General features: G+C 34.1%; 2 protein-coding genes across 2 annotated transcripts; one reads left to right on the top strand and one right to left on the bottom strand.

Annotated features, from left to right (window-relative positions):
• Positions 1-4995: 4995 nt before the first annotated feature.
• On the bottom strand, positions 4996-9165 carry LOC143635327 (deoxyhypusine synthase-like). The gene is made up of 7 exons (XM_077103189.1): positions 8928-9165; positions 7260-7427; positions 6870-7088; positions 6658-6744; positions 6309-6414; positions 5778-6013; positions 4996-5311 (listed from the first exon to the last, which is right to left on the bottom strand). Exons 1-7 carry the CDS (start codon positions 9138-9140, stop codon positions 5216-5218), a joined length of 1125 nt encoding a protein of 374 aa, XP_076959304.1. The 5' UTR covers positions 9141-9165; the 3' UTR covers positions 4996-5215.
• Positions 9166-11487: 2322 nt separating this feature from the next.
• Positions 11488-13176, top strand: LOC143635316 (uncharacterized). The gene is made up of 5 exons (XM_077103176.1): positions 11488-11648; positions 11725-11851; positions 12030-12158; positions 12524-12668; positions 12710-13176. Exons 1-5 carry the CDS (start codon positions 11488-11490, stop codon positions 13174-13176), a joined length of 1029 nt encoding a protein of 342 aa, XP_076959291.1.
• Positions 13177-15077: the final 1901 nt, after the last annotated feature.

Here is a 15077-nt window from a genome sequence, read left to right as displayed (position 1 = left end):
CAAATTTCTGCCGTTGCTACTCTAATCATGGGTTGGAATTACAATTATTAAAAGTTCGTATTCAATGAAATGATGAGCAATCTCAGGGCAAAGAAGAAGGAGATGTTTTTGATGTACCCAAGGTTTTTGCAGATGATTTTTGACTCTCATTACACCAACTTGATTAAAACTATTGAGACTTTGGATATGAAAACTATGGGACCCAATTCCTTTGGGTTAATGAAGCAGTCAAGAAAATGAGCCAAAGTGGTTTACAGGGGATTGAGACCCCTGGAAAAATTCGGTCATTTTGCTGAGACCGAAGTTGAGCCTGTCATAGCTCAGGTTTCAGACGAACACGTGGTACCCGCTCAACCACGTGCTGCTACATTTGAGATCTCCGATGATGAAGATGATGAAGATGAGCTCCGTCAGCCAAGTACTCTTACAGATGATGAAAGATTAAAGGCCCTCGAAGCTGCTAAAGTCCTATTTTAGTTAACTGCTCGGAAGCCTCCTCTGACAGTTACTGAAGATGCTGAGGATGACTATGTTGAAGAGCCAACTGCTGATTTCATCCATCGCAAACGAAAAAGGGATGATTTGAGATCAAGCGAGTTGGTCAGTGAAGTCGAAACAACCGAAGCTACACCAACACCAACAATCGCACCAGCACCAGAATCAACCACCAGCCCTCAACAAAACACCGATCAACCAGAATCACATGCCCCAGAATCGCAAACTGAACCAGTTACATCTACTACTGAACCAACATTTATGGAGCTGTTGTCCAATGATTTCGGTTATGATTTTGATTTTGAAGCAGAGATTCCACACACTGATACTGAAGATATTCCCTCTGGTTCAGCCGGCCAATTTGATCAAGGTCAGTCAAGTTCTGGTGTTTCTGAAAAGGTTGCTCAAATTCTGGCCATGCAAGAAACCTATCTTCAGAACAAGGGAAAAGGAGTGGTTCTCAAGAATGCTCCTGTGGATGTCTAGGCGCTACAACGTCGAGTCTTTGAACTCGAACAGGATTCAGTGATTAAAGACGTCCGTATCCAGGAACTTGAGGCTAGCAACTCGGATAAAGATTCCAAGATTAAAGAGTTGCAGTCTGGCATGGGAGGTTTGACAGCCATGTATCTTGATCTCCAACAAAAGCTGTTTCAGAAATTTAGAGATGAGTTCAAATGTAATGAAGATATGACATATCAAACTTCAACTGCTAATCAAAACAAGGATTCTGATGATCATCCAGATAATAACACTGGTGTCAGTCGACAAGAAGAATCAGAGTCTCTAAAGAAAAATCTGAGAGAATTAAGAAGAAACTGCTTGAATGCACCATCGGTCACAAAAGAAAAATCTGAGAGAATTAAGAAGAAACTGCTTGAAAAGGGAAAGAAGAAATTGCTGGTAATGAAGAACTCCGATCAAAATGTTGTGTCTTCGGATCACCCAGAGAGATATGTTGTTACGCTTCAAAAGGGTTTCTCTGATAAATATGGTGATCGATCTGGAGTTCTATCCTAGGGTTTTGACGCAGATAAGAACATGCGGTGGGTCAAGAGAAATTCAGGGACAATGGAATACTATAAAAAGATGAAGGACTTTGGTTCTTGGACTAAAGTTGATTTGAGTGACTTAATAAATGCTCCGTTTTCAAATCCATCGCACGAAAAACGGGGCACAGATTTCTGGAACTTTCTCAAGCGTCAAGTTGATAAAGGCTTTCCAAATATGCCAACTGCTGAATCTTTCCTGAAGAAAGCCAAAGGAGTCTTGGATCCACGAACTGGGAAAACTATTGTGAATGTGATGTGGCCTCCCACAAAGAAAGCTACTTGCATTCCAGTACCATGTGCCATTCCCGATGGTACATTGGATGACATGAGATTCTGGTTCTTTGATCCCTTTACTGCCACAGATGTTGTCAAGCTACAAAAGGGGAAAGGTCAATATCGTTTTGTTGATCCTAAGGATCTATTGAAATTTCATGAGAAGGACATCAAGACACTCAGTACGCATCAGATTGTTGCTGATGGTATTTTTGAAACAGACGCCAAAGAATACACGAGCATGGTGGCATCTATCATAAATAACAAGTTTTGGAAAGGAGGATTGAAGGATGCGGATATTGATTACATGGAGGAAGAGTAAAGACAAAGCTACAAACCAAGGGGGAGATTGTTGGGCCTAGTTTTATGGTTTGAGCTTGTTTGTACTTAGTTCTAGCTATTGGGCTTGGGTTTTGGGTGCATATGTAATCCGAGAACACTTATGTGTTCTCGGTGGGCTTTTTGGTGTTTGGGCCGGCCTAGGTGTTTGGTTATCCTATACATAGCTTACATCATGTATAGGGTAAGGGTTGTTGACTTCCAGTTTATGTTCGATTGTTTTGTAAGTGCTTAAGCACCCGACGTATTCAATAATATACGTGTGTTTTGAAGCAATTCCGTGTTATTTTACTTGTTATTATTCGTGTTCTTGAATCACCGAGTGTTGGTATTCCGCACCAATACTCGTTTGGTTGATATCATATTGTAGTGATCCAGATTCGGGACTTACACGTCCACTCTACACCGGTGTAGTTCGATAACCACCGGCGATTTGCGTTTAATAACGGCTAGAGGGAAGGGTGAGATACGTTCATGGTAGCAACGACGTATGTTGAATGTATAAAGATGGATTTAGGTTTTAATTAAAATAGTGTATATGCTTAAATAAAAAAAGTAATTTAAAAAATAAATTAAAAATTTCGCATATCGAATATCCGAATATTTTAAAAATCACCATCTGAATCCGAATACAAAATTTTGAATAATTCATATACGGATTTTCTGATATTTTGTCGAATTTTTGGACACCCCTAACAACCACTCATAACCCCCATCAAACCCTCTCATATAATTTTAAAATAGCGGCTGTGAATGCACTAAATATGGATGCAACTCATTTTTCCTATTTTCCCTGTAAACAGTTTATTCAGGGTGTATATGCTGATGGAGAGTGGGGCCCACTTTATTCCTTTCAAATATTATTTAAAGGATGGCTTTTTGAGTTTTTTGAGGTTTGCTCACCTCCGTTGACAGTGACCACTGATACGGTCAAACCTATAAAATTTCCCACTTTCAAGACACATGTTTTAGTATTTATTATTTTATTTATACTGTCCCCACTCCCCACATTAAACTTTGTTTATTTTGGTAGGAAACCGTATTTTAATATATTGCTTGGTGGTTCTTGTTTGTTAGTAAAAATATCAAAATCATGTTCGGCCACTAAAACCAACTTTACAAAAGTTAATTTGGACTGGCTCGCCAACCTAAACACACCATCCCCACTTAACTCTTCTCATTATTATTACCACATGTGCGTTACAAAAGTTCCTTTTGTCACAGCGTTTCAAAAACCATGGCGATCCACTTTAAGTCTAGCTAGATGGTTCATTGCCTCGTTGGCTTTGCTCGATTCAAAACACCTTTTTCGTTAAGACCACCGAACTTAGGGTGTTTGTGTAAGAGTCAAACGCCCTCACACCACGTCCGTCACAAACAACCTTTACACCGCTCTGTTGGACGTTTTAGAAGCTCAATCAAGTGAAGTAAAAATATGGGTGTTGGGCGGTGTCTGCATCTGTCAATAATTTTTCTGTAAAAGAAATCTCCAATTCTTATACCTTAATTCACTCCAACTATTTAAAAAAAAGGGGGATAGACCCATCCCCGTCGTGAAATTCATCAAAGGAAGATAAAGTGATCAGTTGTGTGGTGCTTCAACATGCCAAAAGTTCACAACCGGTTAGAAGATGTTATCCATTTTCCGAGTAGGGATGGTAATGAGACGGGTTTATCCCAACCCATACCCAATTATAAAAACTATGTCCCAAACCCGACTGAAAAACAATAGGGTATCTATCGGGTAATTACTCATCAGGTTTCGGACATAAACATGGGTTTCGAGTATACCCATTAGGTTATTTAAAATACACATTGGGTGTAAGTGGCCCAAATCTTGCTTATCAGGTAACTATTAGTTAACATGGAACCATTCAAAATCATTAGCTCACCACTTACATACAATATTAGAAGGTACTCGAAGTACAATATGTTTTGATGCTAGCTAGAAGTAAAAAAAAAAGGAAATTCATTAGTTGGTAAGTAACAAAAGGGTTACCATGTAAGTCACCGTACAGTTGAGTTTGGGTGTTCGTAGCCCTTCCCTCCATATAAGGTTTGCAACATTCAAAAGAACTATCAACTCTCTGTTGAACCGGGAAAGGACCAAAATAAAATGAGCCATTTGATCACATAAATTCTTTAACTAACCTCACAAACTAAATAATACTCACCCTTTTCTAAATGGAATGATCCACCATAATAGAATTGTCATTTGACAGATTTATCCGACACCCTTCCGTTTTTTAACCAACCACATATTGACATGTATGCACTTAAACGATCGGGCCCGACCGTTTTTTTAAAAACCAACCGTTTAGTGTTGGCGCCGATAGTTTATTAAACAATCGGTCCGGAGGTTTAATAAACGGTCGGCCGACGGATCTATTCCGTCGGGCCTCCTTATCTAGTCCATCGGGTCTTCATACATATTCTGTCGGACATTCATATCTACTCCGTCGACCAACAAATTTATTCCGACGGCCTTCATATCTACTACGTCGACCAACATATCTATTCAGGGCGGCCTTCACATCTATTCTGTTGGGGCTAAAACTAAACAATCGGCTTTTTAAACGGTCGGTTTTCAAAAACCGGTCGCGCCCGACCGTTTAAGTGTATACATGTCAAGATGTGGTTCTTTAAAAAACGGAAGGGTGTTAGATAGATCTGTCGGATGTCGATTCAATTATGGTGGATCCTTCCGTTGAGAAAAGGGGTATTTTGAATATTATTTAGTTTGGGGGTTAGTCAAGGAATCTGTGTTATCAAATGAGCCATTTAGATATTTTTCCTTTATTTATGGCCAAAAATATAAAACTATACATAACAAAAATTAAAAATCCACACCAACAAGAACTTTAATATTCCAGATGAAAATTATATATGTGCATTATTTATGAATTCAACCAAACAAACATAGAAATTAAAAGAAATTACTCCAATGAAATGCATCATATCATGACCTTTTTGAACATGGTACAACTTCAACCATCTGCACATGAATGGCTAACATATTTATTCGGAACTTGGTTTGGCGTAGTTGTTCTGCATTATCAGGAACTTGGTTTTGGCTTAGTTGTTTTCTCTTTCGTTGCAGCAAACGTCTCTGCAACAAGTAATGGAAATGCAATTGTGGCATCGCAGTGCACCTGGACCAAGACAATCAACATGAATAATACGAACACAATAATGTATACATCGCTGATTCGAAACTCAAAAGGCAAATTGTCTTTCAAGGTCACAATAATCAGTTATGTAAATAATATGTATTCTCTATGTTGCAAATTAGTTGCAACATTACATTTTTTAAGTTTCAACAATATACATATTAATGCAATAGTTTTACCATTAGAGATTTTCTAAAATAATGCAGTTGAGTTATTCTTTTATTTTGCTACTATGTTTCATAAACTATATATCTTTTCACAACATTAGAAATGCAATCTTTGACTTTGTGGTCAAAGCATATAACTAAAGGAACATGATTGAAAACATCGGTTAGGCATCAGTCACCTAAAATATCTCATACAACATGGCAAGAACCAAAAAAAGGGAAGTATTACATTTATAAGACATCAAGGGCATAAAAAGTAACAAAGTCCATGTATTTATTACCTTAACAGATTTGGCATAAGCGCGTATTTTGCCCCATGATACAGCTTCATCAGGGCGTGCACCAGAATCACTACCATCAAATTCTTGGGCAGTATTGATGAAGACCGCATAATCTGTACCATTACGCAACATATTTGCATTGCATATGTGATGTTTTGGCAACCCTCCCCCTAAAATTATCACTCCTGTCTTCCTAGGATTTGCATGCACAGCTTCATTGTCCATCGCCCTAATATCTGTTAAATAAGTTGGCAAATTATATACAGAAGGTCAAGATAATAATAATAATTTTGTGATATATAATCACTAGGTAGTTAAATATATGCTATACATATCATTATATATAGGGATGTTGCTGTAAACAGAAAGTGTGGGTGCCTCTGGTTCATGATACAAACTTATGTTTTGGGTTAATCCTTTGATATTCTGCTTTGTTCTTCTTGTTTTGTTCTTGATTGAATGTTTAGATCTATATATTCCACTTAGTGTTAAGCTTGATATAGGAAAGTCAAATGTGACAAAAATGCTCACCTTGTACAATGTCGACAACAAGTCCGGGATTTCGAAAGGAATGGAAGTATAACATGTCACCTATAGATCCGTCTGTCAAGCTAGGGCAAAAGACTGGAATATTGTTCTACAATAAAAAAAATGTCGATAATCAAACTTTGAATTTCAAACAACTTACCTTCAGTTCTATATTAAGAATTAAATGTTTTTTTTTTATTTGAGAGGTGAGATCATTATATACATGATGATCAAAAGATACAATCAGCCTTATAAATTTAATAAAAGTTATAATGTTGTTAAATGAAAAGTTGAAAAAAAAAGGCCACAAAAACAAACATAACTCACTTGAAATTGGGTGAAGACTGATTACCTTATATGCCCAATAAAGGTATGAACTCTCGTTATTGATCTCCTTCCCCAAGCGTGCTATAACTCTTGATGGCGTCCATAAAATGTGCTAATGATTAAACAAAATAAAGTATAAATTTATACTACTCAGTAATTAAAGATAGTTGATAAAAGTTTAAGATTCATCAAAACTTAACACAAAACTTCTATTTAGTTTTGTAGCACATATAATACCTGTGTCTTTTGCTCTTCCAACATTTGGTCAAGTATTGGCATTATCCAATCTTCAAACTTACAATAGTTATCATTAGGCAACAATAGGTTACCAATACGATTTAGTCCTTTTGAACGCAAGGCAGCACCCGCTAGATAAAAGTCACCTTTGTATGTGTCTCCAAGGCATTTTATGATATCTTCCTCAATGCCACCGGCGGTTGTCACAATCACTTCAACCTTGTTTTAGTTAAGCATAAGTTCCAAAAAAAATTATAAGAACAATTTGAATTTGACTTATTATGTCTAAAATCCAGATCATAAATATACAGTGTTTCAATTTGAATTTGATTTCCTTGTGAATGAACTTATACATATTGATGGTCTTAAATCAAGCCTGAAAATACTAACCATATGATGTTGAACTAGATACCGAATAGTGTCTCTAATACCAGATGAAATGAGGTTTGAAGTAAACCCTAGAAAAATCTTGCATTTGACAGACTCTCTGTAAGTTGGGTTTTTCTCCTCCTCGCTACAACCCTTAGTTATTTCCTCATGAGAAAGCCGCCAGTTTAGCTTCAATCATCAAAATGAAACTCTCAAAATTATACATAACACCGAGCGATATATGTAGAAAACTAAATATTGCGATAACACACAATTATTTACTTTTTAATCTGAACCAAACTACAAAATAGAAGAAAATGAAAGAAATAATGGTTATTTGTCATGTGTAAATAAAAAATATGAATATAAATGTATTTGTTTATACAACATATACATGTGTGTGTAAGTAATAACATGGGGTAAGTCAGGTCTCAGGTGCCATAAGTCTTTTGGAGTCGTCTAAATGAAAATGAAACTTTAAGGCCTTGCAATTTGTTTAGAATTTTTATATGTGGTCCAAAGGGCCTATCAAATCTGAAATCATGAAAGGATCCGACAAAACAAAGTTAACTTTACTCTCCTCCAATTCAATTCTTTCAATTTTGTAAGTTCTATTTGTTCTAATGCTTTTGAAAGAGTTGTTTAATTAGTTTAGTCCCTTTTTTTATATAACTAGCTGAAAACAAGTAAACAGACAATAGCATCGCAAGTGAAATGATAAAAATATGATCCAAACTCCTCACGTGAACTGCATGCATACAAGGATCTATTACAAGTTTTATTTATGGTATTTAAATCTAAAAAATAAACGGGCTAATCTTTAAGTTGTTAGGGTTGCCCGGTTCTCTAGTTGTTAGTCGTTTGAGTTCTTTTCATATTTAACTTCTTGCAATCTTTATCAAGTATGTTGTTCAATCTAACCTATTGCTTCCGCTTCAATAATTATCAGTTTGTTATCAAACCATCAAACAAACCATCGTTAAAGCGAGAAAGATTTTGAGCCTATTGTGGATCAAAAACATATCACATTTACATAGTTAGATTGAGAGTCTTGGTGTAAATTTGACTTTATGCTGTTAACTTGTAATTTGTTTCCTCCTTAGAGTTCTTAGCACCTTGCTACGGCCTCGTTATGCATTATATTTCAACCGTGGTAAAAAAAATGCTATCGTTCGATCAGTTTTGGTTTTAGACTAATTATTTTATTTAATAGTTTACCTATAGCATTAAATAGTTATCAAGTAACTTATTTCTTTACATCGACTCTTTTTTTGTTATAGGCTTTTCATTAGGAGCTATGAAAATCTTTCTAGTTAACATGTATCAAATATTATAGTTCTCGCACTTATCTTTGTTCCTTCTACGCTTAAATTATTTTTATTCCGATGAATACGTAGAGAACAAGGTTTTTTCTATTATATTTAACAAACTGTACGTATTCATTAACTTATATTTAATATTATTTTATTAACACTTTTTTCTCTACATGACTCATTTTCTACCCAGCCCATACTTTACCCCCTATCGGTACGTCTTGTGTCCGCTAGTGCTATATATATAGACACAAGCTTCTCCTTTTCAAAGTGAATAATTAAACTCGTTAGTCGTTACCAACAACAGTAAAGAACATCCAATTAATTCATCTAATGTGTTAAATCAAGTAGGAGTAAGTGTGACAGATTAACTTACCATTTGATTAACGGTTTCAATGGCGTCCCCAAGATTAGAAGCTTGGAAGCCGGTCGAAACCAAGGATTTAATAATCTGTGAATAATTAACCCCTTGGTTGAAATTGTAGCCATTGATTTTCGCACAAGCGCCTTCTAAACTCTCCGACTCCTTAAAGAGAATAGATCTCAAATTCTCAATGGTCTTTGCTTCATTATCAGCTAATTCACCCATTTCGCCAACTCTGAGCTGTTGCTGCTGTGTCCCGTACACAATCACATGGGTATTTATTATATTTTTTTGGAACGTGCTGAAACTATTTTTAATATTTATGCACGTGTTAGAAGTTTCATTCTATCTTCTCATAATAATTGAACGGCCAGTATATTAAAAACTCCATCCGATCTTATCTTCAAAGATCCCATTTTTGGTTTTACATTAGTAATGTAAACTAAAAAACAAGCCAAGCCTAACTGGCGACACGACTAAACATAAAAATATCCAAACACGTTGGGGCCATGGGCATGGGCATGGGCATGGGCATGGGCATGGGCATGGGCAGAGGGGCATTAAAGGTTTGGGTACCGTCAAAACCGGGTCTGGTATGGAACCGGTTTGTAGAGAGGTGAACACAACGAAATAGTAACCGGTTAGGTTAGGATTCGCTGCAGGTTGGGGTGCTATCTCGAGCCTGTTAAACATATTCATCTCTTATATTATTAATCAAATGAATAATTGAATTTCTACTACTGCCACTATTAGTTGTGGTTTTCATTGACTCACGTATATTTGATGTTCAAACATATTTTGAATAATAAATGTCAAAACATGTATGATAAATGTTGTTAAATCGGCTATTGTGTTCGTTTTGTTCTTTCAGATCCAAAACATATGTTATTTTTCCAATTAATGTTTCAACACTGGAAACATTTAGGCATTGATTCAATATGACGACATAGGTAACAACATATGGATTTCGTTAATATATTTCAAAATTTTCTCTTTCATTGGTCGGACTATTTTGACGTTGGCCATTATAGTCAAAGTCGGATGTTTAGATTGTCATTTTCATATATTGTTAGCTACTAAAGAACTAGTAGGATAATAAACTCCTGATAAATAAATACTTGTAGTTTTAAAAACTTCAAGCAAATCAGTTAGTTACATGATAATTATCTCTGTCAAAACCTTTTTATTCTTATTATTTTTTTTTTTTGCTCAACCATGATTTGCATATAGGTCATGAAACACCTGTAAATTTTCTTTTCGTCGTAAAGCTTCAAATATGTTGTAACTTTTTTTATTATAAAATATGTTTTTCAAAATTAAAACATGCTTATTTGAATATATTAAACTAATTTTTGGGTTAATATCTTCTGGTGAATCTATAATTCTTAAATATGCTCTTAAAAGGACATGATTTATTTTTTAATATGACATGTGTCTTATTTCTTTAAAATAATACACAAATTCTTCGGGTTAGTTGAACCGTGTGCTTCATGTGTTTTCTAAACTAATCTTATTATTGAGAGAACTATTGAAAAAAAACCCGACTAGGCGTCGATTAATCTATAGTCTTCATTTCACTGATTAATTTTGGACTAGTCGAGCAATTAATCGGTCAATGGTTAAATCCGGTTAAATTCGGGATTGATCTGACTTAAACGGATTTTTTTATGTGGTTCTGGACAAAATTGGCGGTTTCCGGCTAGATTCTGAAAAAATCAGCAGCTTTCGACGAGATTCCAGCAAAAATCAGCAGTTTTCAGCAAAATTCTAGCATATTTCTGGCCACATTACCCGGTGAGCAACAGGTAATATATGGTGCTAACGAAGATATTGAAGATATTTTAAACAAAACAACTAATGCTTCTTTGATCTTACCGGTTGGTTTGAGTGTAATAAGAACCATGACCTTGCAAAAACTCTCACATACGCAAAGTTTCCAACGAAGTATGTTTGGAAAAAACAGTTACATAAATGGGAACCTCGCATAAGGGGTTTGCAATCGTTAGAGTTCATGTTGTTCCACCCGCATTCGACGAGGCTTACTATCTAAGAATATTATTAAATAAGGTCAAAGGCCCTGAATGTTTTGAAGGCATTCGAACAATTGATGAGTTGTTTGTGAAACTTTTCGAGATGCATGTTATAAAAGAGGTCTTTTAGATGATGATAAGAAATACATAGAAGTCATTGAAGAAGCAAATCATACCTCTACCGGATATTATTTAAAAAATTTATTTGCTACAATGTTGATTACTTATAGTTTGTCTAGACCTCATTTTGTTTGGGAAAGCACTTGGCAACTGTTAGTTGACGGTATACTATACAAACAACAAAAGGATTAAAACAACGTACCCCGGTACAATTTACTTTTTTTGTAATTATTTCAATTATGCCAAATATCTAATATCCATAAATATTTATTAAATCTTAATTTAGGTAGGTTCTTATTTTATTTTCATGTTTGATTCTTAATGAAGAAGAGTTAAAAAACCTAGCACTCCTGGAAATTGAAAATTTTCTAATTTCAAACAACTCCAGTCTTAGAAGATATCAACAAATGCCATTTCCAGATATGGAGACAAATTCAAGAGCAACTAATCCGTTGATGGTGGAAGAGCTCTCATATGATACCGAGACCATGAATAACGAATTTAATAATCTATTTGATTCGTTAACAGATAAACAACTAGGGGTTTATAATGAAATAATGAGTGCTTTGATTGATAAAAAAAGGTGGAGTTTATTTTGATTATGGTTACGACGGTACTGGAAAAACTTATTTATGAAAAACCTTATCTGCATCAATAAGGTTAAAGGGAGAAGTTGTGTTGAATGTTGCTTCAAGCGGTATAGCTTCTTTGCTTTTGGATGGTGGAAGAACCGCACATTCGAGATTTTTAATACCTATTAATTTGATCGAAGATTCCATTTGTCCAGTAATATTACAACCCACTTTAGGTTAATTTTTATATTAATCATTTTTTAGTATATATGGCTTTATTTGTTATTCGAATATCAATTTACTTTTAAATATTTTACTTTGTGTATGTTTTTTTTAATTTTTTCATAAATTACGTTAAAGGAAATACCGACTTATATGAATTATTGAAAAAGATAAGCTTAATAATTTGGGATGAAGCATCCATGATTCATAAGCATGCTTTCGAAGCGTTGGACATGACTTTAAACGATGTTATGAATGGTGATTCTGGCAATACTTCCGAAGCAGTTTTTGGAGGTAAGGTTGTTGTTTTTTGTGGTGATTTTTGGCAAATTTTGCCCGTTGTAACCAACGGTACAAGAAGTGAATGTGTCAATGCTTGCATCAATTCTTCTTATATCTGGTCAAAATGTAAAGTTCTTAAACTAACTAAGAACATGAGGCTTACAGTTTGATGTCGATCTTCAAACGTTGAAAACATCAGAGAGTTTGTTGATTGGCTATTAGACATAGGTCAAGGAAACGTTGGTGGCCAAATGACGGAGAATCGATTATTGATATTCCAGGCGATCTTTTGATATTGAACTCAGTAGATCCGATGGGTGATTTAATAAGGTTTGTCTATCCTAATATATTAGATAGATTCAACGAACTTACTTACTTTCAGGATCATGCACTTTTGGCACCTTTGAATGAGGTGGTTCAAGAAATTAATGAACGTATGTTAGCCCTCTTTCCTGGTGAAGAAGTCAAGTATCTAAGTTCCGACAGTTTAGCTGAATGTGAAGACGTTTCAGAGGATTTGATCAACAGTTGTACTTTCCTGATTTGTTAAATGGTTTAAAGATGCCAGGAATGCCTAATCATAGATTGGTCCTCAAAGTTGGTGTTCCGATCATGCTATTAAGGAATATTAATCACAAAAAGGGTTTGTGTAATGGTACGTGCCTTCAATTCGTTAGTCTCGGTAGGCGTGTAATTGAAGCTAAAGTTGTCTCTGGTACGAATATCGGATATCGCACTCTAATTAGTCGAGTAAGTCTTACACTAACTGATAAGAAACTTCCGTTCAAATTAAAAAGAAGACAGTTTCCTATCTCCGTATGTTTTGCCATGACAATCAACAAGAGTCAAGGTCAATCATTGTCAAGAGTTGAAGTGTATCTTAAAGATCCAGTATTTTCTCACGGTCAGCTTTATGTTGCTTTGTCAAGAGTGAATAGTAGAGATGGTATTAAGTTAGTGATACTCGACAAAGAATCAAAACTTACAAATAAAACAACAAATGTTGTTTACAATGCGATTTTTGGAAAAACGTAGAATGTTAATTGTTTAAATTTGTTATGTAATTCAAATTGTTATATTCTACAGTAATGGTTATAATGTAATTTATTTTGGTCTATACTTTAGATGTATATCTTAAATATTTTTATTTAATTATAAATACTTTGTTAATGTTAATATTAACCAAAAATTTCTAGATATAAACCTATATGTTTAAAATTCGTTTTATAAGATACCTTTTTTATATTTACTTTTTAACTTAAAGTATTTAAGATATTTATCATACTATCTAATTAAATATTATCAAGTATAGGATAACTATACATTATAAATACTACATAGATTTCATAATTAACTTTCTTGAAAAAATAAAACCGTCACTTCTTAAATCTATTTTTTAATTTTCAATTTTAAACTTCTTCTTCTTCTTCTTCTTCTTCTTCTTCTTTAACAATCCTAACTTTGTGAACATAACTAAATTCCGATAATGGCTTCGATTATGAGCTGGAGGTTTTGTAACGTATTTCGTAAGTATCAGTTTGTGTTTAGCGATTTAGTCACGATAGAAAAAGATAATATTGAATCAGTCATGTTGTTCAATAATCAGTTGAAACATCAAATACATGAGATTGGTGTTAGGAAGAATTTGCCATGTTAACAAGAAACAAATCTGATAAATGTTTTACATGATTTCCTTCGTGATCTTCATCAAGAGGATTTACCTTATGAACATGTAAGTGAGTAGTTTTTTTACCCTTATCAAAACAAGGTTGTTATCTGGTTTGAGAATGGAGAGTATAAGAATTTTAAGCCGAAACAACTACTTTCGTGTGATGATTTGGTGATGTTGAGAGAGCTTGACCTGTTAAAATTATCAAATGCAAGAAAAGAACTTGCGCATCTTGAGTTGGAAGTTGAAGTTAGTTCGAATGTCAAATGGTTAGAAGAATGTTCTAACTATGAAAGTGATTATGAAGATTTTTCAGACAATTTGGAGTCTGATGATGAACATTAAGGTAAAATATAACTCTTTAGATATTGTTCTTAGATTTAATACAAGTAGTAGATGTTAAAACACCTCTTTACACTGTCTAATAACTATAATTTGGAAGTTAATATTTATTGGTTTCATATAACAACTTTAGTAATGTTTATATGTTACTAATTCTTATACATGTTGTTTTGTTTGGTTATAATCTGCTTTTGTGTTGTAACAATTTTCAGGTGTGTTAGGAAAAGTGATTTTGTGTTGGTTGAAGTTTTCAAGATGTTGATGATGGTTTAGTAGAAAAGAACATTATTAGTTAATTGTTGATTTGTTTTGGAAGTTATAATATTAAGACAATGTAAATCTATTAACATTTTGTTTATATGGTAATGTGTTTGGTGACAATTTAAATCTATCAAGTTTTAATAGCTAAAGATATTTTGTTTGTTTAAATTGATGTTTAAGTGTAATATGTTTAGTGACATGTTATTCCACCCGCGTGCCACACGGGTCTATACCCTAGTTGATTCAATATGACGACACAGGTAACAACATATGGATTTCGTTAATATATTTCAAAATTTTCTCTTTCATTGGTCGCACTATTTTGACGTTGGCCATTATAGTCAAAGTCGGATGTTTAGATTGTCATTTCCATATTTTGTTAGCTACTAAAGAACTAGTAGGATAATAAACTCCTGATAAATAAATACTTGTAGTTTTGAAAACTTCAAGGAAATCGGTTAGTTACATGATAATTATCTCTCTCAAAACCTTTTTATTATTATTTTTTTTTTGCTAAACCATGATTTGCATATAGGTCATGAAACACCTGTAAATTTTCTTTTCGTCGTAAAGCTTCAAATATGTTGTAATTTTTTATTATTAAAAATGTTTTTCAAAATTAAAACATTGTTATTTGAATATGTTTAATTTTTGGGTTAATATC

This window comes from Bidens hawaiensis, unplaced genomic scaffold (genome assembly GCF_021521415.1).
Source record: "Bidens hawaiensis isolate Kalapana, Puna unplaced genomic scaffold, B.hawaiensis_p1.1 tig00007430_1, whole genome shotgun sequence".
Taxonomy (NCBI): domain Eukaryota; kingdom Viridiplantae; phylum Streptophyta; class Magnoliopsida; order Asterales; family Asteraceae; genus Bidens; species Bidens hawaiensis.
This window is presented reverse-complemented; position numbering and strand designations above follow the sequence as displayed.